Raw genomic sequence first — 16,510 nt, 5'->3', positions numbered from 1 at the left:
GTGTTCACAAATATTTGGTTTACTCCTCTTATCCTACATGATTTTGGATGAAAAAGGCTTTTGAAGAGAACTAACAAGGAAAAACAAAACCTTCTAAGTGCTAGAGTCGATAAAATGCTCTGAAGTCTCTCGAAGAAATGAATTACCCATGGTTTGGACATTTTAAACTACAGTGATCATGGCAACAATTAATGTGCCAGACAGAACAAACCTACAGTGCAAAGAAGGGTATCAGACTCAGAGGTCTTGAACGTGTTTAACAGTAAGGATATCCTACTGCTCCGCGTAACACAGCTTAARTGAAAGCTCATAAACATTAACTACGATGCTCACATTTCTTCTCACTCTTTCATTTTGCTCCTTCTATCACACTACACAGTCCACAATACAATTGTTATTATGTCCCAGGTTTGGGGGGAAATTATTTTTTCTCCCGAACAGCTTTATTGAACAAAGGCATGATAGTTGTAAGTGTGCATCACTTTCCTGATATTTATTCATTTTAATCCATTTCTACAAGGCAAAACGAAATATCCCTTGATATTTGCTCTAGGTCTGGAAAAATGGTTGAACAGACTCTTGTTGTTTTTGGCTGAAGACGTCATTAGCTGCTTGATGCCTTCTTCCTGCTAAAGGAAAGAGTTTCCCAAATGGATCAAGGTGGAAGGTTCATCCAAGATTAAAAGCCTAAATTTGAAACATAGCTTTGYATTGTCCAAAGACAGATGAAGTTCCAAAAAACCCCAAAGAAGGTAGAGCTGCTTAGGACTTTTACAAAAACCACTTTGATTTTCCTATGAAAATACTGTAGAGAGACCAGAATTATTTAAAAAGGATTATTTATTAAACATTTTTCTTTACAAAGTACAATCAATGGTTTGCATTAAATTTGGGGGTTTGGTGTTTGCCTGTATGTACACAAAAGCTTATAACAGAAAGTGTCTTGATTTTACACTTAGGACACAATACTGAATTATCTTCATATTCTGATTTCTACCAACATAAGCAGTTGATAATAACTTTCGGCTTATCTGCTGGTTCTAAAACTGAAGATGAAGAGACAACATTTCTGCAGTGTCAGTTTTTATCAACGTACTCAAAGATGACAAAGTAGGAATGAGTAATTCTTTGGGGATTTTCCACTGAGCATGGGCAGAACATGAAATTCTTTCTGGCAGGTTACTGGACTATCCTTATGATCCTAAAAATCATTCTTGCAGTTATAAGATAAGAAGAATTGAGGAGCTAGGTAAGTTTAATAATACCCTATTAGCAGCAGTTGATAGTAAATGCAACATAACGTTTGTTTTGTCTGTCATACAAGGACATGTCCTAGCAGACACTATTGTATTGTTCTCTACTTGAACAAAAGTATCTGCATGTATTGTATGTCTTTGGAAAAACAAAACAAAAATAAAGAGACAGAAAGCCATTTATTGTCATGAGTGACTATTGCCATCGCTAATATGAATGCATTGCTAAAATTAGTGAAGACAGGAAAATGCTGTAACATAAATATATACAGAGTTAAAATACATTTCTTATCCACTAGATAGTGATTTTGTGGCACTGTGGTTTTCAGAATATAACATCTGTTGAGAGCAATGTAATTTTCAGTGCAAGCTAAAGCAAAAATACCTGCCCGCTGTCATAAACATGACAAACAAATCTGGAATGTTCAAAGTAAGTTCATCTTCCACTTCTCCACTCTTGAGGCACCTTTAAGACATGGCACTTACTGTAAACCATCTAAAAATCAAGAAAGCAGACACAATAAGCCTGAATTTTCCATAACAACTTTAAAAATCACTGCCAGAGTCACTTGCATACGTAAACGATGCCCATGTAAGGCTTGCCAGCAAAGCATCTTTCCTGAGAAGGGAGCTGGGACACTCGTTGCGTATCATAAGTGTGCGTGCTCAGAGCTGTGATCGCTGTCGTGGCTGTCGTCATTGGCTAGTGAGTCCCCCGTGTGCTGGAGACCAGCGGCCCCGATGCCGGAGAGCTCGGAGGGGAGCAGTGTGCCCTTTTTCACGTTCACCAGTTCCTTTTCCCGGGCTGCTGCCCCTTGCTGGCCCCCTTTTACCCGCTTCCACTTCATTCGTCTGTTCTGGAACCAAACTTTTACCTTCATTAAAGACAGACAAAACACAAAAATAAAGATGGGGTCATTAAAGGTCAGTAGTGATCCTTGCAGCAGTAGAAAATCAGAATGCTTTTTATGTGTAGCACATTGCCTTTCCACCTGTTTGGGAAAAAGTGCAGCAGGGCTTCCCTGAAGAGCGGCAACCCAGTGGTGGGCAGGGTGCAGACACAGGGGCCAGGAGGATACCGGCTGCGGGCAAGGGAAAGGGGAAACGCCGCAGAGTCACCTACAGCACACAGCACTGCCTCCGTGCCCTCTGAAGCAAGAGCTCAGTGCTCCTTAGAAAGCACTAAAAACTCAATGTGCTCTTGAAAAAAGTACAAATGTCCGTTCACAGATAGAGAACCAGAAGTAAAACTGTAGCAGACAAGAACCTACCTTTTGTGCAGCACAGTCCAGTGTGGTGACAGACCCACACTCTTGCCCCCCCTTTCTTATAGTGCTTTTCTAAATACATTTCAAAGGATGCCAATTACTATGGAAGAGAACTTTTCATTGAAAAGKTTGCATTGCCTTTTGTTTCTCTAAACTGGTGAGATTTAAGAGAAGCACTTTAAAAGCTCTCTTTTTTCTTGAAAAAGCATCAGAAAGAGGATTTCTCACAATCAAAACTCATAATTTTGCAAATATATTTAAAAGATCCTAGTTGACTGATCCTATTCCAGATCCTGGATCCTATTGCATTTAGCCACAGATCCTAGTCACACTTTTCAGACAAATACCTCCATAACTGGAGGGCAAGGCATTTATAAATTTGCATTAAAATCAGCAAATAATTTTAGACAAGAATGGAAAAGAGTGAAAGATATCTTTTCATAGAATGAAAGACCAAAAAAAATGCATCTACAGCTAAGCCATATGAAAACCCAAGATTTTACTCTGGATGACATTCATTTCCCCTCCTGCCCTTCTCTGTATAGAACTATATGTATAAAAAAGAAAACCTAAATTATTTGAACAGTTCTAAAGTACCAGCACTGCAAACCACAAGGACCATTTTTTCAATAGCCAAAAGAAGAAAAAAATGTGCATAGCATCTGTCAAATGTATTTGATTGGATTCAAGGCTGATTTCAAATCAATTTAAAATACTGTCACTGAAAACAGGATTTGTGAGTGGGAAGAAGATTGTTATTTTTGAACAATTTAGAGCTAATGTTGCTAACAAATCTCCTGTATGTGCCTTTGTGCATCTCTGAATAGGAATGTTCTACAGAAAAATAAACAATAGCTGCAGTTTTTCTCTTGGAAATGAAGCAAGAAAGCTTGCAATGTCAGTGTATCCTCTGCTCTGTTTAGCAGAATGCGTTGCAGAGTTTTAAAAGAAACAGCAAGAACAGTCACAGCAGGACATATTGTACAACATGAGTAATAGAGCCACAAAAATGCTGTTTTGCTAAATCTGTCTTATATATCCAGGAAATATTGCAGTGTTTAACCTTTACTATCACTTTGAATTTTACAGAAGGATTTTACTATAACTGAATTGACAGTTCACATCACAATTTGTATGTACGTATGTGGGAAAGAAGAGAAGTATATTTTTTTAATTCACCGTGTTCCTGTTAAAGCCAATGCGAGCTGTTACAGCCAATCACTTGGGAAAAGAGCAAAACGATTCCAGGTTAGTTAAGAACCTCAAAGCACAGCACATCCTTTCCTCTCGTCTACTCATCAGAGCCAAAGAATCTGGCTTGTAAAGTGAAATGAGAGTAAAGGGGAAGGTATTTATTACTGGCTGCTGTGATGTTGGGAATTATCATACTTAGGTCATATATCAGAGGTGGCCGCGGAAACAGTGTCTTCAAAAGGGCATGGCGTTAGTATGGCACTGGCAGTGCTCTGGGGGAAGTTACAGATGTCATTTTATTTATTTTTGTTTTTTAAGACAATGGAGTTTCTCTTGTAAAAATACTGTACTGGTGCCAGACGGTGTAGTAAAAGCAGAGTGAATGGAGCTGCAGTCATAATCTAAAGATCAAAAAATGACAGACTTTGGATTCAACCAAGTACCTCAGAATACTGTCACTCCTTTTTTCTGAAAGAAGGGTCCACAGAATTTTATTCCATCAACAAGAGAGGAGAGGACTGGAGTGATATTTAAAAGATCTAAGCAGTTTTCAGTGTATTTTTTTGTCCATGAACATCCAAGGAATACATCACAACTCTGAAAGCCTAAAACAAAATAATAAAGCATGCAAAAAGTGGTTTCAAGAAAAATGACAGTGTTGTATTTGAAGCAAAAATTTCATTGCATGACCTGGATTCAACCTACTCTAGCTTACTGGAATCTCCTCTATGAACAAGAGAGGTCCTGGCAAACCTCCTTCCAAATGCATCCATTCCTTTTCTGGCTGCTTTGGAAACTAAAGGTTATGCTCCTAAAGGCACTGTCAGGAACTATTCTGGTTGGGACAGATGTGGGTAGGGTGTTTACTGCCTGGCTTGTGGGGCAGGTGTTCGTTTCTGTCCTCCTCCTCTCGTAGACAGAGCCAAACCCTTGGATCTGCTGACCTAACTAATTTTTTGACTGTTTTCTAATCCTATGTAATGAATGATTCTTTCTGTTTTGAATTTTTTTTACATTATTTTTGTTGCTTTTTTAAGTGCAGAACATTTGACAAAAAGCACAGTAGCAAGCATTCTCTCCCCTTGAGCAGCAAAACCAGGAGAACTGAGTGGCACCAGCTTCCAGGTAAGGGGTTAGACAAGTTCCAGGCTGGGGATCGCCTTTGAATTAAGATCAGCTACCATCACACTAGCTCACCTGACGATGCCCTGAAACGCCTACCCCAGGGGTGACTCTGGGTTTGCGTGTGTATATCAGCTGAGATAAGTCAGTTAGAGGCAGGTGATTTCCCTTTGCAAGAATAAGAGCAAGACATATTTCTAACTTCCTCCATGGATCCAGCAAGCACTGCTATGTCTGCACACGAGCCTCTGTCCAGGAAACACAGCCTTCGGGGAATGCAAGGCTAAAAGGACGCCATGTATCTTTGCATGCGCTCTCCTGAGTGTGGTGTGAAGAGAGTAACCCTGCTGCTCCCAAAGGAGAATATACACTAATCAGTTCCACAGACTGGCATAGAGCCCATCAGGCTGCCCAGAAAGGAGAGACTAGTAACCATTTTAAAAGAAAATTAAGGAAAAAAATAATTTTTTAATTAAATAATGACTTCAAGTAATTTGCATCTGATTGACTCAAAAAATATCAAACAGGAAATTTCTTTATTTGGTATGCCAAAGATTATTTCCAAAAGCTTGAAATAAATTATAGTGAAGTTTATTATTAAAAACATTATGATCTTGTTATCATTTGCTGCATTAATGTAGTGAGGGAATGTTTTATGTTATACTTCAGGGTTCTTTTTATATGTTTTTATTTATATCCTCAGTTATAAAGTACCGAAATCCACTTTTGGCCTGATCCAAAGTACACCAATGTCAGTGTGTTTTTCCACTGAGTTCAATGGATCCTGGGTGAAGTCTTTAAAGCTCATATGCTAATAATATAAGAAAGGTCCTTCACTTGTTATTTCCTCCAGAGATCAAATTCAGATATCTGAAATGTGAACTTCCTCTACAGTTGAAGAGTCAATAACGGGAGGGAGTAGTAGTTACTGATATGTGATCCATCAATATTTTAGTAATGGGCAGGAAGCGAAACAAGCTGTATGAAGTACTTCAGAGCAATAATTGCATGGATTCATGGAAAACTGCTTTTCAAATGAACAACTTATTTGAAACCATTACAGGTGTATCACAAAACATGCAGTATATATTGAGAAAGGAAGAGACAAAGAGTGAGAATGAACAAGGAAGAATGGAAGAAAGAGCAAGAGAGAAAGAGTGAGAGCCAGAGCAAGACTGAAAGTGAAAGAGCAAAAAGAAAGAGCAAAAGATAGTGAAAGAGAAAGAGAAAAAGACAGAGAAGAAAAGAAAAAGAAAAAGAAAGAAGATCCTGACTGAAGTGAAAAAACTCCCAAACTTTTCCCCAGTGAGAAAGAATTAGTTTGCTCTATTTTCAACTTTTGCAGAAACTACATCCTTTAAAAGTAGTTTACAGATCTACTATAAGAAACATAATATTGTAGGTTTTCTGAACATTTTATGCTGTTTCTTCAAGTCTAAGTTAGCTCCAGCACAAGTTGAGAGTGTTCACTATCTCCAAGAATCAGAACTTGATTGCCTATTATTATTAAAATGCACTACCTCTTCTCCACCCCCTATCTTGCACAACTTAATTGTATAGAGCAAGCATGTGTATGTATGGAAAACAAAGTGGAGGGAAATGAACTATATTAAAGACTATGGTAGCATCAACAGCTGTTTCTAAATCAGCACTTATGAGGCAGTCTATTAAGCACATCTGCTTACTGGCATGAAAGCGCAGCTTCTTTTCCCTTAGTCAACAAGCTGTTTAGCATTTGCATCTCCACATCTGATGATTAGGCTGTTACTTAATATAGCAGTAAATGATTTCACATTGCACATCTTCTGATGCACAAGAGAAATGTTTTGCTGTGATCAATTTATTTTAAGGAGTCCTCTGTCGGGCTCACAGGATGAGGATCAAAACAAGGGGGTTGACATTCTTAATAACGGTGTCTACATTACTGAAGTAATCAATATATACTTATGATAGTAGACCAAAGGGCCACATTAAGTGCTGTCTTCCAGCTATATCCTCAGTATTACTTCATAATGTGGACATTAGCTTGTCATTTTGGTTCCAGAAGAGCAAATTACTTAAAAGCCTGATTTAATACTGGTTCTTCAGCAGAGCACTTCAGTTACGTTAGCTTTAAGAARGGTTAACTTCTATCATGCTCTGTCAAATGTAGATCCTTCCTCGTATCCTGCTTGAAGTGGGATTTTAGCATTCTGAACTTACAGAGAAAAGTTAAACAGATAATTTCTATAACTAAAGGTTATTTCTTAATAAAGAAATTTTTGTATAAAAAAATGAAAGGATTAACTGTCTGAGTGAAAACTGTTCAACTACCTTGATTGCATTCTGCCTGTCATTTTCTTTTTAAGTAAACAGATGTTTCTCCTTGAAAGAGCTCTCTCCTCAAATGAAGTATTTTTTCTTAATATTAGAGTTTTCTATTCCAGATTGTAGTGGCCCATGACTCCCAAACAAGATTAAAATTTAAGGCCTGATATCTTACAAACCTTAAAAATTCGAAATAAGAGGGCTGTACCACTTGACACTGTTATTTTTCTATAAGAGATGCATACTTCTAAGAATGAGTCTTTTAAGTCAGCATCCCAAATTCCATAAGTTCTATTACACCTAAATGAAGTGGTATAAAGACCAAATCAACAAGCCTTGCAAGCATTTTGCCCCAGGTCAGCCATTGTCCATTTTCTTTCCTTTTTATTTTTTTCTATCAATTTATTCTATCTATCAATTTATTTTACTCCAATAGACATGTTTACTCCATGTAAATGTATGCATAACAAAAATAATTCTGATTTTTCAGAATTAAAAAAATTGAAAGCTTTCCTTCTGGACTTTACTTAGCTCTGAAACAAATCCAGTAAGTACATATATGCTGCCAAGTTTTAAAGAAAGTCAAACTCCTGAACTTACAGAAATCACTGGTGTTATACAGATGAAACTTACCTTTTTCACAGAAATAGAGATAATATTTTCTTGATAATTTATGCAACAAATTTACAAAAGGAAATAGGAATGGAAAACCAGGAAAGCTTCTTTTCCTGCTCTAGTCTATGAATAAATATCAGGGCTGAAAGAATCAAATCTGTTAGTTTCAAATATTTACAGAAATGGTAGTTGGAATTATCAGTTAATTTCACTAATTATAACTAACACAAGTTTTTAAATAATTCTGTTAGTTTTCATCCATGTGACATTCATAGGAGAGAAACAATGTACCTAGAAAAGTTAAGATACTTATATTCAATTAAACTTATTTTTTTTGCTTGTATGATTTAATGGAATTTCTATTTCCAATCCAAAAAAACCCTCTTAAAAATCTTAAATACATTTTAAGCTTAAAACCAGTTTAAATAAATATGTCTGAATATTAAATGTCTTCTTAGTTATTACAAAATAGTAACAAAAAATATCAGTTGGCAAAAATTAACTTTTCTTCAGAAATTAACTAGTGGTACCAGTACCTTGTGAATAAAATTGCTTAAATCACCTGCTCACCGATTTAAAGCAATCTGGTCCGCGTTACGTTACAGGATTTTGCAGCGAATGCACACAAGTGCTTTGTAGCAGCTGTTGAGAAAAAGAGGAGGTTTTGGCAGGTGCACAAAGGACAGCTGGAACTTTTGACACCCAGGAAGGTGTAGGAGGGAGTCCTGGTTTTCTGTTACACTGAAGTCGGTTGAGGTTCAGGTCCTGCTTAGGGGATACATTCTCCTTTCTACCTCCCACATTTAGACAGGGATGGAATAGACATTATATTTCAGAGGAGGGCAGTGACTGGAGTGTTTTGTTCCCATTTCAGAAGTCTTTGACAACAACCAATTTACTTCCCTCTACTCCATCCAAAGAAATGCCACCTTCTCCACCAGTGAAACAGTTAAGTCTCCCTACTCAGAACTCTCTTAACTAGGCTTCAGAGTTAACATGCCTGAAACAGAATGGGGGACACTGTTCCAGGTTGTCTCCTCTTACTGAAAACACAGAACTGATTTGTTGTATATAACCTAAGGGAGTATTTTTTTATAGAATCAGTCTCTGTTTTTTGTGCAGAGGCAAAGAAAGGCAGGACTCCCTCTACCTTATTCTCCTCCAGCATATCTTTTAGGATCTGTCTCCATCCAACTCCTTTGCATATAYATAGAAATCTGCAAAACAGGCACATGGTGGGAAATCAATTTGTGGGGAAGGTTTACTTCAGCTAACCTTTGCCATTGCTTTGTATAGGCATTTATCTGCATGAATTACTTGTGTGTATAGCGTTTTACTCCATGGTAAAAATTCTAACTTATACCGCTCTGCACCCATTTTGCTCAGGTCAACTGAGTGTGAAAGTTAAAAGGCACTAGGTAATYGGGGCTGGTTTTGGCTGAGTGTGCTGACTCTTTTCTCTACTACTACTTTAGTGTAAAGGAAGTTAAATGTCCAGAAGCAGGACTCAGCAGAAAATAACCTCTGACTACTGGTCTGTGACAATCCTCCAGGGCTCTGTGGCTGTGGGATCCACCTCCTAGGCCAAGAGAGAAGCACCCTCATTTGTATTCATTTAAACTAGTTCCACAGTTCAAATCTAGAGGGACTTTTGCCTTCCAAAACAAGCCAATCTTGAGACTTTTGATGGTAAACTACCCACAAAATCAACATCCAGTCTTAAAGCTAGCAAGCTTCTGGCAGCTGCAGCTATTTTCAGCTGGGCCTGCCCTGAAGAGAAGGAACTAGTGAAATCAGAAAAAGATTCTACATTTTTCAACACCTTACATAAAAAAAAACCCAACAACTGTTTTATAGGTATCCCCCAAGTCCATTTGTAAGTCTCCAATAAACTTTGTTTCTTACTGACTTTTCCTCTTTGTTTTTTAAAGTGGCCATAAAGCTAAAAAGCTCCTATCTCCTTTAAAGGTCTACAGAACAAGTCAAATCTTCCTTAGACTTGTGCCTAAGAAAGGGGAGGGGAGGGGGCAGCAGAGCCTTCTTGACTTTGTAAAAGCAGCCATATGAGCTGCTAGCATTTCTGTCTATACTGCATATGCTACTTGGCCCAGACAGAGGTTTCTCCCCACCCAGGATCCCATGGGGTTTCTCTGCAGGTGTAGGGTCCACTCACAGCGAGCAGCTTGAGGCACCTGGATCTTTGCACATGGGATTGCTTGTTAGAATTCAATAAATATTGCAGAAGTAAATACATTGTTTGAAGTTCTGCCATGTACCTTTTTTAAAGAATTATCACACAAATCAAAATTATGCATGAGTTGTAATTAAGTTTGCCAGGAGCATTCTTTCCTAAGAAAGAACAAACTGAGTTAGCATAGTAATTCTTATCGCTAGTATTTACATTTCTCAAGACGAACATAAAAATATTACTGAGTTTTATTTTAAGACTGTTACTTTAAATAAAGCAAACAATCCAAAGGATTTCAAGCCACACAGGCTCGTTATAATAGCATTTATAGACAGTTACATGAAAGCCTGGAATAAGCAGTTGCCCTTCAGACAAGATGTGACAGTACAATAAATCGGACAGATATGGTCAACCATGTCATATCAATTCATACTCTAACTTTGTTTGAAAGTACACTGGCGAATAATTTCGCCACCTAACCTTAGAAATTTAGCTTCCTAAATCGAGAAACTAGTCATACTGTGCGATTTATGGAAAGGCAGGGCTCTTCCAGGGGTGATTCAGAACAAGAAACTAATTGAGGAGCTTTGAACTAATCTCTGGCGGAGCCTTTCTCACCCCAAAGACTAAGGGGAGCTACTCTTACCTTATGAATTGAAATTCAGTGTCTAAAAACAGCAGTGATTACGCTCTCCTCAAATCTGCGATGCTGAGAAGGATTTTAAGCAAGTCACTTGTGACTCAGGATTGAGGTAACCTTTGTCTAGAGGAAACTTTTGTTATGGGAACCTTCTTTTATTATTTGTATAGTCATAGCAGCAAAATGCTCCAAGGTGGGTTATGGCCCCATTGCCCTAGGTAGTATACTAGCATTGCCCAAATGAATTTAAATAATAATGCTGTCTGCTTTTCTTTATGGTAAAAGGTACTTCTTTTGTCACTTTTCCCATGTTGGGAACCACTGGTACCACATACGTGGAAGTTAAACACAAATGCAACAGCACTCTTCATTTTGACAAAATTTTGTTCTTTGTCTACCCAAACGCAATGATTTCAGACATTTTATAAACAATTAGTGGCTTCTGGGAGGGTACTGGAAATCAAAGTTACCAAGAAGTAAATCCTCTCATTGCCATCGGCAGAATTTAATCTGACTAGGTGGGATTTTCCGTTTATGTTGGCAGACAGAAGCATTACGTATTTGGACTGTTTTTCCGGTAACCTTAGGTAGCCTGCAGAACTGCAACATTGCTCTTTTGATTAGCTCCAAGCAAAAAGATCTTGTGAGGTGGAAAGATCTCCTACTCTTTCTATATTTGGCAGGACCAACTCCATAAAAATGTCCATTTTGCCACGCCTCTGATACCCCACTGCAGCTGCTTCCTCTCGTCATCCCGCAGTGAGATATTAAAAAGTTTGGATGGAACCTTCTCCAAGTTTATCTGGATGGACAAAAAAGCCAAGAATGCACTTGTCAAGGTTACAAATATCTAGGGAGCTAAGAGAGTTTTTAGTCTAACTGGCTCTTCAAAATATCATAGAGGCCTGCCAGCTGAAAATTATTAACTGCTGGCTGAGCAGGGATTGTGAGTGCATTCTATAGGAGATGGAGCAGGAATTACATGTACCTATACTGCTGGAATTCTTACAATACCATAATAGAGCCATCCTACCACCAGATGTGCTTATAATGCTCTTAAAGTGCACTCTTAATATCTAGGCATTTGAGGCACTTACTTCATTTCATTCGGTCTTGTAACTCCGACTTCCTTTTTAGGAAGTGATGGGATTAATTCCTTCTCCTGATCCATATGTTGTGATTTTTTTCATTATTATTTTTGTGAAAATGGCCTTCCATGAAGCATTTATGTTTGAATTGATCTTGTAAGTTGTTTCAAAAGTCAATTGGAGCCTTACTTTGATGATTGTAGAAAACTTTAATACCCTTATATAGTTTTTAAATATGGTCAGACATATGTTTTTTCTACAGCTCGTCTAAATACCAGAAAGGTAATTATGAAGTGTTAGTTGGTCAGTGCCTCTTTTAAGCTGCAGCGTATGGTTGAAATTATCACTATAGTCTAGAGGAAGATAGAGCTTTCTTAAGATAATAGGCTCCATGATTTATCTCACATCTCGGGAAATAATTGAAAGTAGTTACTTTAGGATGACCTGACAATACTTTCCCCAATTATTTTTTGCTCTACTGCCTTCTGAGTAATATGATACTTGCCGTTAAAAAAAAACAACTGTAAAACTGAATATGTTAAACAATTCATTCCATCAGGGGTTAGGGCTGCTCTCAAACCCTGTTTCTGAGGGGATACATTTAGTTCATCTGATACCCACTGCTGTTTTTTCTCACTGTATTGTTTGAAGCAAGTTTCAGTTCTCTGTGTGCAAATCGAATGGTTTCATGAGAGATCAAGAGAGCTTCCAACATAAATAGGTCTACAGGCTGTGATGAGATGGAGGTTATAACTTGCGTGTTCACTTAATTCAAACAAAGGAACTACTGCCTATCAAGTACCATTTTCTGCAATGCAGTTTTTAGGGGAAAAATGAGAAAGGGAAACTCTTCCAGAAATAGTAATTTTCTAAAAATACTACATCACTGGAAAGAGTGTTTTTGAAAACCCCATCAAATATATTTGGCTAACAAAAATGTATTTTATTTCGGTCATAAGAAATTTAGAGAAGGGACAGTTTTCTTTCATATATTTAAGCTAGCTAATAAATATGATCTCCTCAGTTGGGAGAGCTAGTAAAAGTAATAAATAAGAGTAGTATGTAAATAAATAGATATTGATATACTGCTCAAGAACAGTCATTCATTCTGCTAACGATGAAAAGCCAGGTCCTGCATAAATGTTCAGGTTCTTTATTGAAAAGACAAATATTAATCTCACGCTAGGGTTATCCTGGAGTAATTTTTTTAAAGTCACTAAAGTAATACTGATGTAAAACAAGTATGAAAGAAGGTTCAAACCCTTCAATTTACTGCTTTCAGTTTTTGAAGACTGCCATATGCTGTGAAAATAACGATCTCGATTCCATGACTATTTACACCATTTTTTCCATCAAAACAATTTATCTGATTTCAGAAAGAGACGTTTCTAATTAACAACATTGGAAGTGACATCACTATTTGGCTCAGCGTGGTTTGGAAAAGTGTAAAACACATCCAGATTTTCCTCTGAATCTGTCTTCTTGTTTTGGATAAAAAGACAATTTTTATGCTGTCAATAAATTCTTTCTTTTTTCCCCCCCAGACAATTTTACAGTGGCAAGATATAGAATTGGACTCTGCCAAGCTAAAAAGCTTAGAGCTTTCCCTTTCTAAGTAAGGTTGGCTTTTTGCAGGAGGGAAGGAAGGAAGGAAGGAAGGAAGGAAGGAAGGAAGGAAGGAAGGAAGGGAGTTATCTCTAGCAGCTCAGTTGTCACTCTGTGATAATCTGGAGAAGCAGAAAAGAATCAGATTAGACCATTAGATAGACTAATTATAATTCTATAAGAATTATCACAACGATCAGCGTAATGCATAGAACTGACATTATGTGACAGTTGGAAAATAGTGAGTATTCCCATGACTTATATGAATTCTCTGCACTTGTGTAGCACAGGCTGCCTCTTTCCTCCAGAGACACATATTTGAATATTTTTCTGTCCCWTTTCAGTATGTTAATGTTTTTTATTTAATTATTTCCTTTAGAATATTGAACTGTCTCTTCATTTAGTTGTACTACTCCACCTKATTTATAAAGAACAGAATTAAGAATTTATTGGGGAGAAAGTTAAATACAAGACCAAATTCACCATTGTTGAAAACAGGGATATGTTTTCTGCAGTGAGCTGAATGATACCTGACAGATTTGCACAGTGGATTATTATTTAAAATTTATTTATTGTTGCTCAGCTCTACACAGAGTCTTTCCCCTTGTCACTGAGACAAGAATTCATTCCACCTCCCTTTAGCTATCACAGTCAAGTGCGTAGGCTAATCCAATTGTCTAGGCTTACTTTAGTCAGTGGGTGGAAGAGAAAAAGGCAAGATTAAATCAGTATTCCCCATCCATTTTTTTCACATTATAATATTTTTTTCCCACCAGCTTGATACCAAATGGTGTGCTTTAGAAATATAAAAAATATATTTAAGTAACTGAAAATGACCCCAATAGAATCCGGTAGCATATTCCTTTCAAATGAGAAATTACTGGCTTCTACTTGACAAGCTGGAAGGGAAAGCTATTCTCTAGAAATCCTCAAAGAAAATGCTGTTTCATTTACTTGTATGAGTGAATGTGCGTGCGTATATACAAAAAAGGCCTGATTTTAACTGATTTGTCTACTTGTAGAAGATGTTAATGAAGTTCAAGACAATTGATCCAATAGCTTGTCATATCTAGAGTTCACAAATTATGCTGCTCTTCTTATTGTCAAACTTGGTCATCACAAACATTTTCWTATGTAGTGTTTCTCATATTCACCAAATATTATTACAGCTTGACTAATACAGTGATTCGATGATCATGCACACATACATATGGGTATCTCTGCTCAACATGCTGTTTTGATTCCTTATCATCTCATCCTTATAATCCATAATATATCATCATCCTACCAACTGCATGTAGAAGAACCCTTCCATCTAATAGTGATTCCTGAGGAAAGGATGACTATCAGTGGACAAAGGCTTTCAACTTTAAGGATGAAATTGTAGGTAATATTTCATATGATTTGGTGTAATTTGGGTCCAATATTCTAAATGTCTTGACTAAAATTCATTTTAAAAATACATATGTTGATGTAATTACTATTTGACATGTGACTTGACCATCCATTTAGTGTGTTGGGATGAGATCCTGAAACACTTCAGTACATGCTTAACACATGAATATTTCCATTAGAAATCAATGTGACAACATGCATGATGAAACTTGAGCATGTGCAGAAGTGTTTCCTGGACCAGGGTTTGGTGAGCAGGAAACCAATAACAGTGATAAGAAATTCCATCGTCTCCTCTGCTTTCACAGCACAGGGTAACATAAAGTGGTTAAAAATGCCCGTATTCCAGTTTTGCTGGTGTTCCTGTTTTTGCTGCCATCTGGAAACAGGATGTTCAGAAACTCTGGACAAATGGCAACTGCATATATTTAGTAGACTAAAACAAGATGCTCATATTTGTTGCATGCAGGCAAATCAACTGCTTGTACATGCCATACTTGGGGCCTACCACTTTCCAGCCACATCAGCGTGCTCAGATTATAAAAAATGTGCATCAGTTTAACAAATATACCACTTATGCATTTATCTTTCACTTCTGTTTCTTGGACAAACTTAATTCATCATTGATTAATATAAAAATATAAATTACCTGCATAGCAAAGACAGATAAATATGTGGCATTTTGATACAAGCATTCAATCTGATATACTGACATATCTATAAATAATGTGAACACAGCTCTGCTGTGAAGAGCTGCCAACCACTGGTAAATATTGAGGAAGCATTCAAGTCCATTATTTTGCATCAGTACCTGTCTTTCAGTGAGGTCAAGGTTTACTGCTATCTCATATCGCCTCAGCCTGGTCAAATAGTTATGATGAGCAAATTCTGCTTCTAGCTCTCTGATTTGCTCCTTGGTGAAAGCTGTCCTTTCCTTCCTGGGTTTACTGTTGACCTCTGACTTGTAGTTTCCTTCCTGGGAATCTGAAAAAGAAGATGAAGAATGGAAGTCATTACAAGTGTACAGCTAAGTAGGAAACAACCCAATGATCAACATGCTTGCCTTCTATGTGAGTTAAGTTCCTCACACTTTCTTCTCTCTGAAATAAAGGAAACACACTCTTGCTTTCATACCTATGGATCCTCCACTGTAAATCAGGAAGGCAGCACTAATTCTGACAGAYGTAAGCTGCTGCTTCCATTCACACAAGGCAAACATTAGCTCTAAACCTTGCAGTGTTTCATTTCCGTACCGCTTCTGTGTAGAATTTTTGCAAAGCTTCAAGTCTTTCCCATTTCTGGCAGCTTTCAGTGCATCCAACCATGACAGAGTAGGATGTGTATCGTTCGATTAGTGTCTTAATCAGTAATACTTCAAGAGTTGTCCTCTCCAATCATTTCACTAATACCTTAAGCCAAAGCTCTGTTTTAAAGAACACATGTTAAAGGTCTAGTCCAGCTACACTTTGAGAGAAAGGTAACAGACACAGCATGGGAAATTCAGTGAGCATCACAAAGAAATCAGAGAGCACCTCCTGTGTGGTAAAGGGGTTCCCTCACCTTCATGCTTAGCTGCAGGTAGGGCGATTATGTCACAGCTGGTATCAGTAGAGAAAATTTTCTACCACTAAAGCTCATAAGCAAAGGCATACTTCTGGCCAAAATCAGAGGATCTGTGCTGAAACTGTCATTACCATCCTCTTGGTTCCTTTTACTCTCAGAAAGAGGTACATTTGGTCCTGAGCCAAACTACCAGAGTCAGTTTTTCTGTTGCTGTCAGTTAAGTCTGTTTAAATAAATGCTGTGAAAAGTGATCAAACTGTCAGAAGGAAAAAAAA

The 16,510-nt window shown here is 37.5% G+C and overlaps 1 protein-coding gene across 1 annotated transcript in view; it reads right to left on the bottom strand.

Annotated features, from left to right (window-relative positions):
• Positions 1 to 928: 928 nt before the first annotated feature.
• Positions 929 to 16,510, bottom strand: part of MEOX2 (mesenchyme homeobox 2) — a 55,807-nt gene continuing 40,225 nt past the window's right edge. The window contains exons 2-3 of the mRNA XM_026077106.1: positions 15,484 to 15,656; positions 929 to 2,128 (exon numbers count right to left, since the gene is read on the bottom strand). Of these exons, the coding sequence (XP_025932891.1) occupies positions 1,904 to 2,128; positions 15,484 to 15,656 (398 nt within the window). The 3' untranslated portion in view covers positions 929 to 1,903. The remainder of the gene's footprint in view (positions 2,129 to 15,483; positions 15,657 to 16,510) is intronic.

This window comes from Apteryx rowi, unplaced genomic scaffold (genome assembly GCF_003343035.1).
Source record: "Apteryx rowi isolate R43461 unplaced genomic scaffold, aptRow1 scaffold_449, whole genome shotgun sequence".
Taxonomy (NCBI): domain Eukaryota; kingdom Metazoa; phylum Chordata; class Aves; order Apterygiformes; family Apterygidae; genus Apteryx; species Apteryx rowi.
This window is presented reverse-complemented; position numbering and strand designations above follow the sequence as displayed.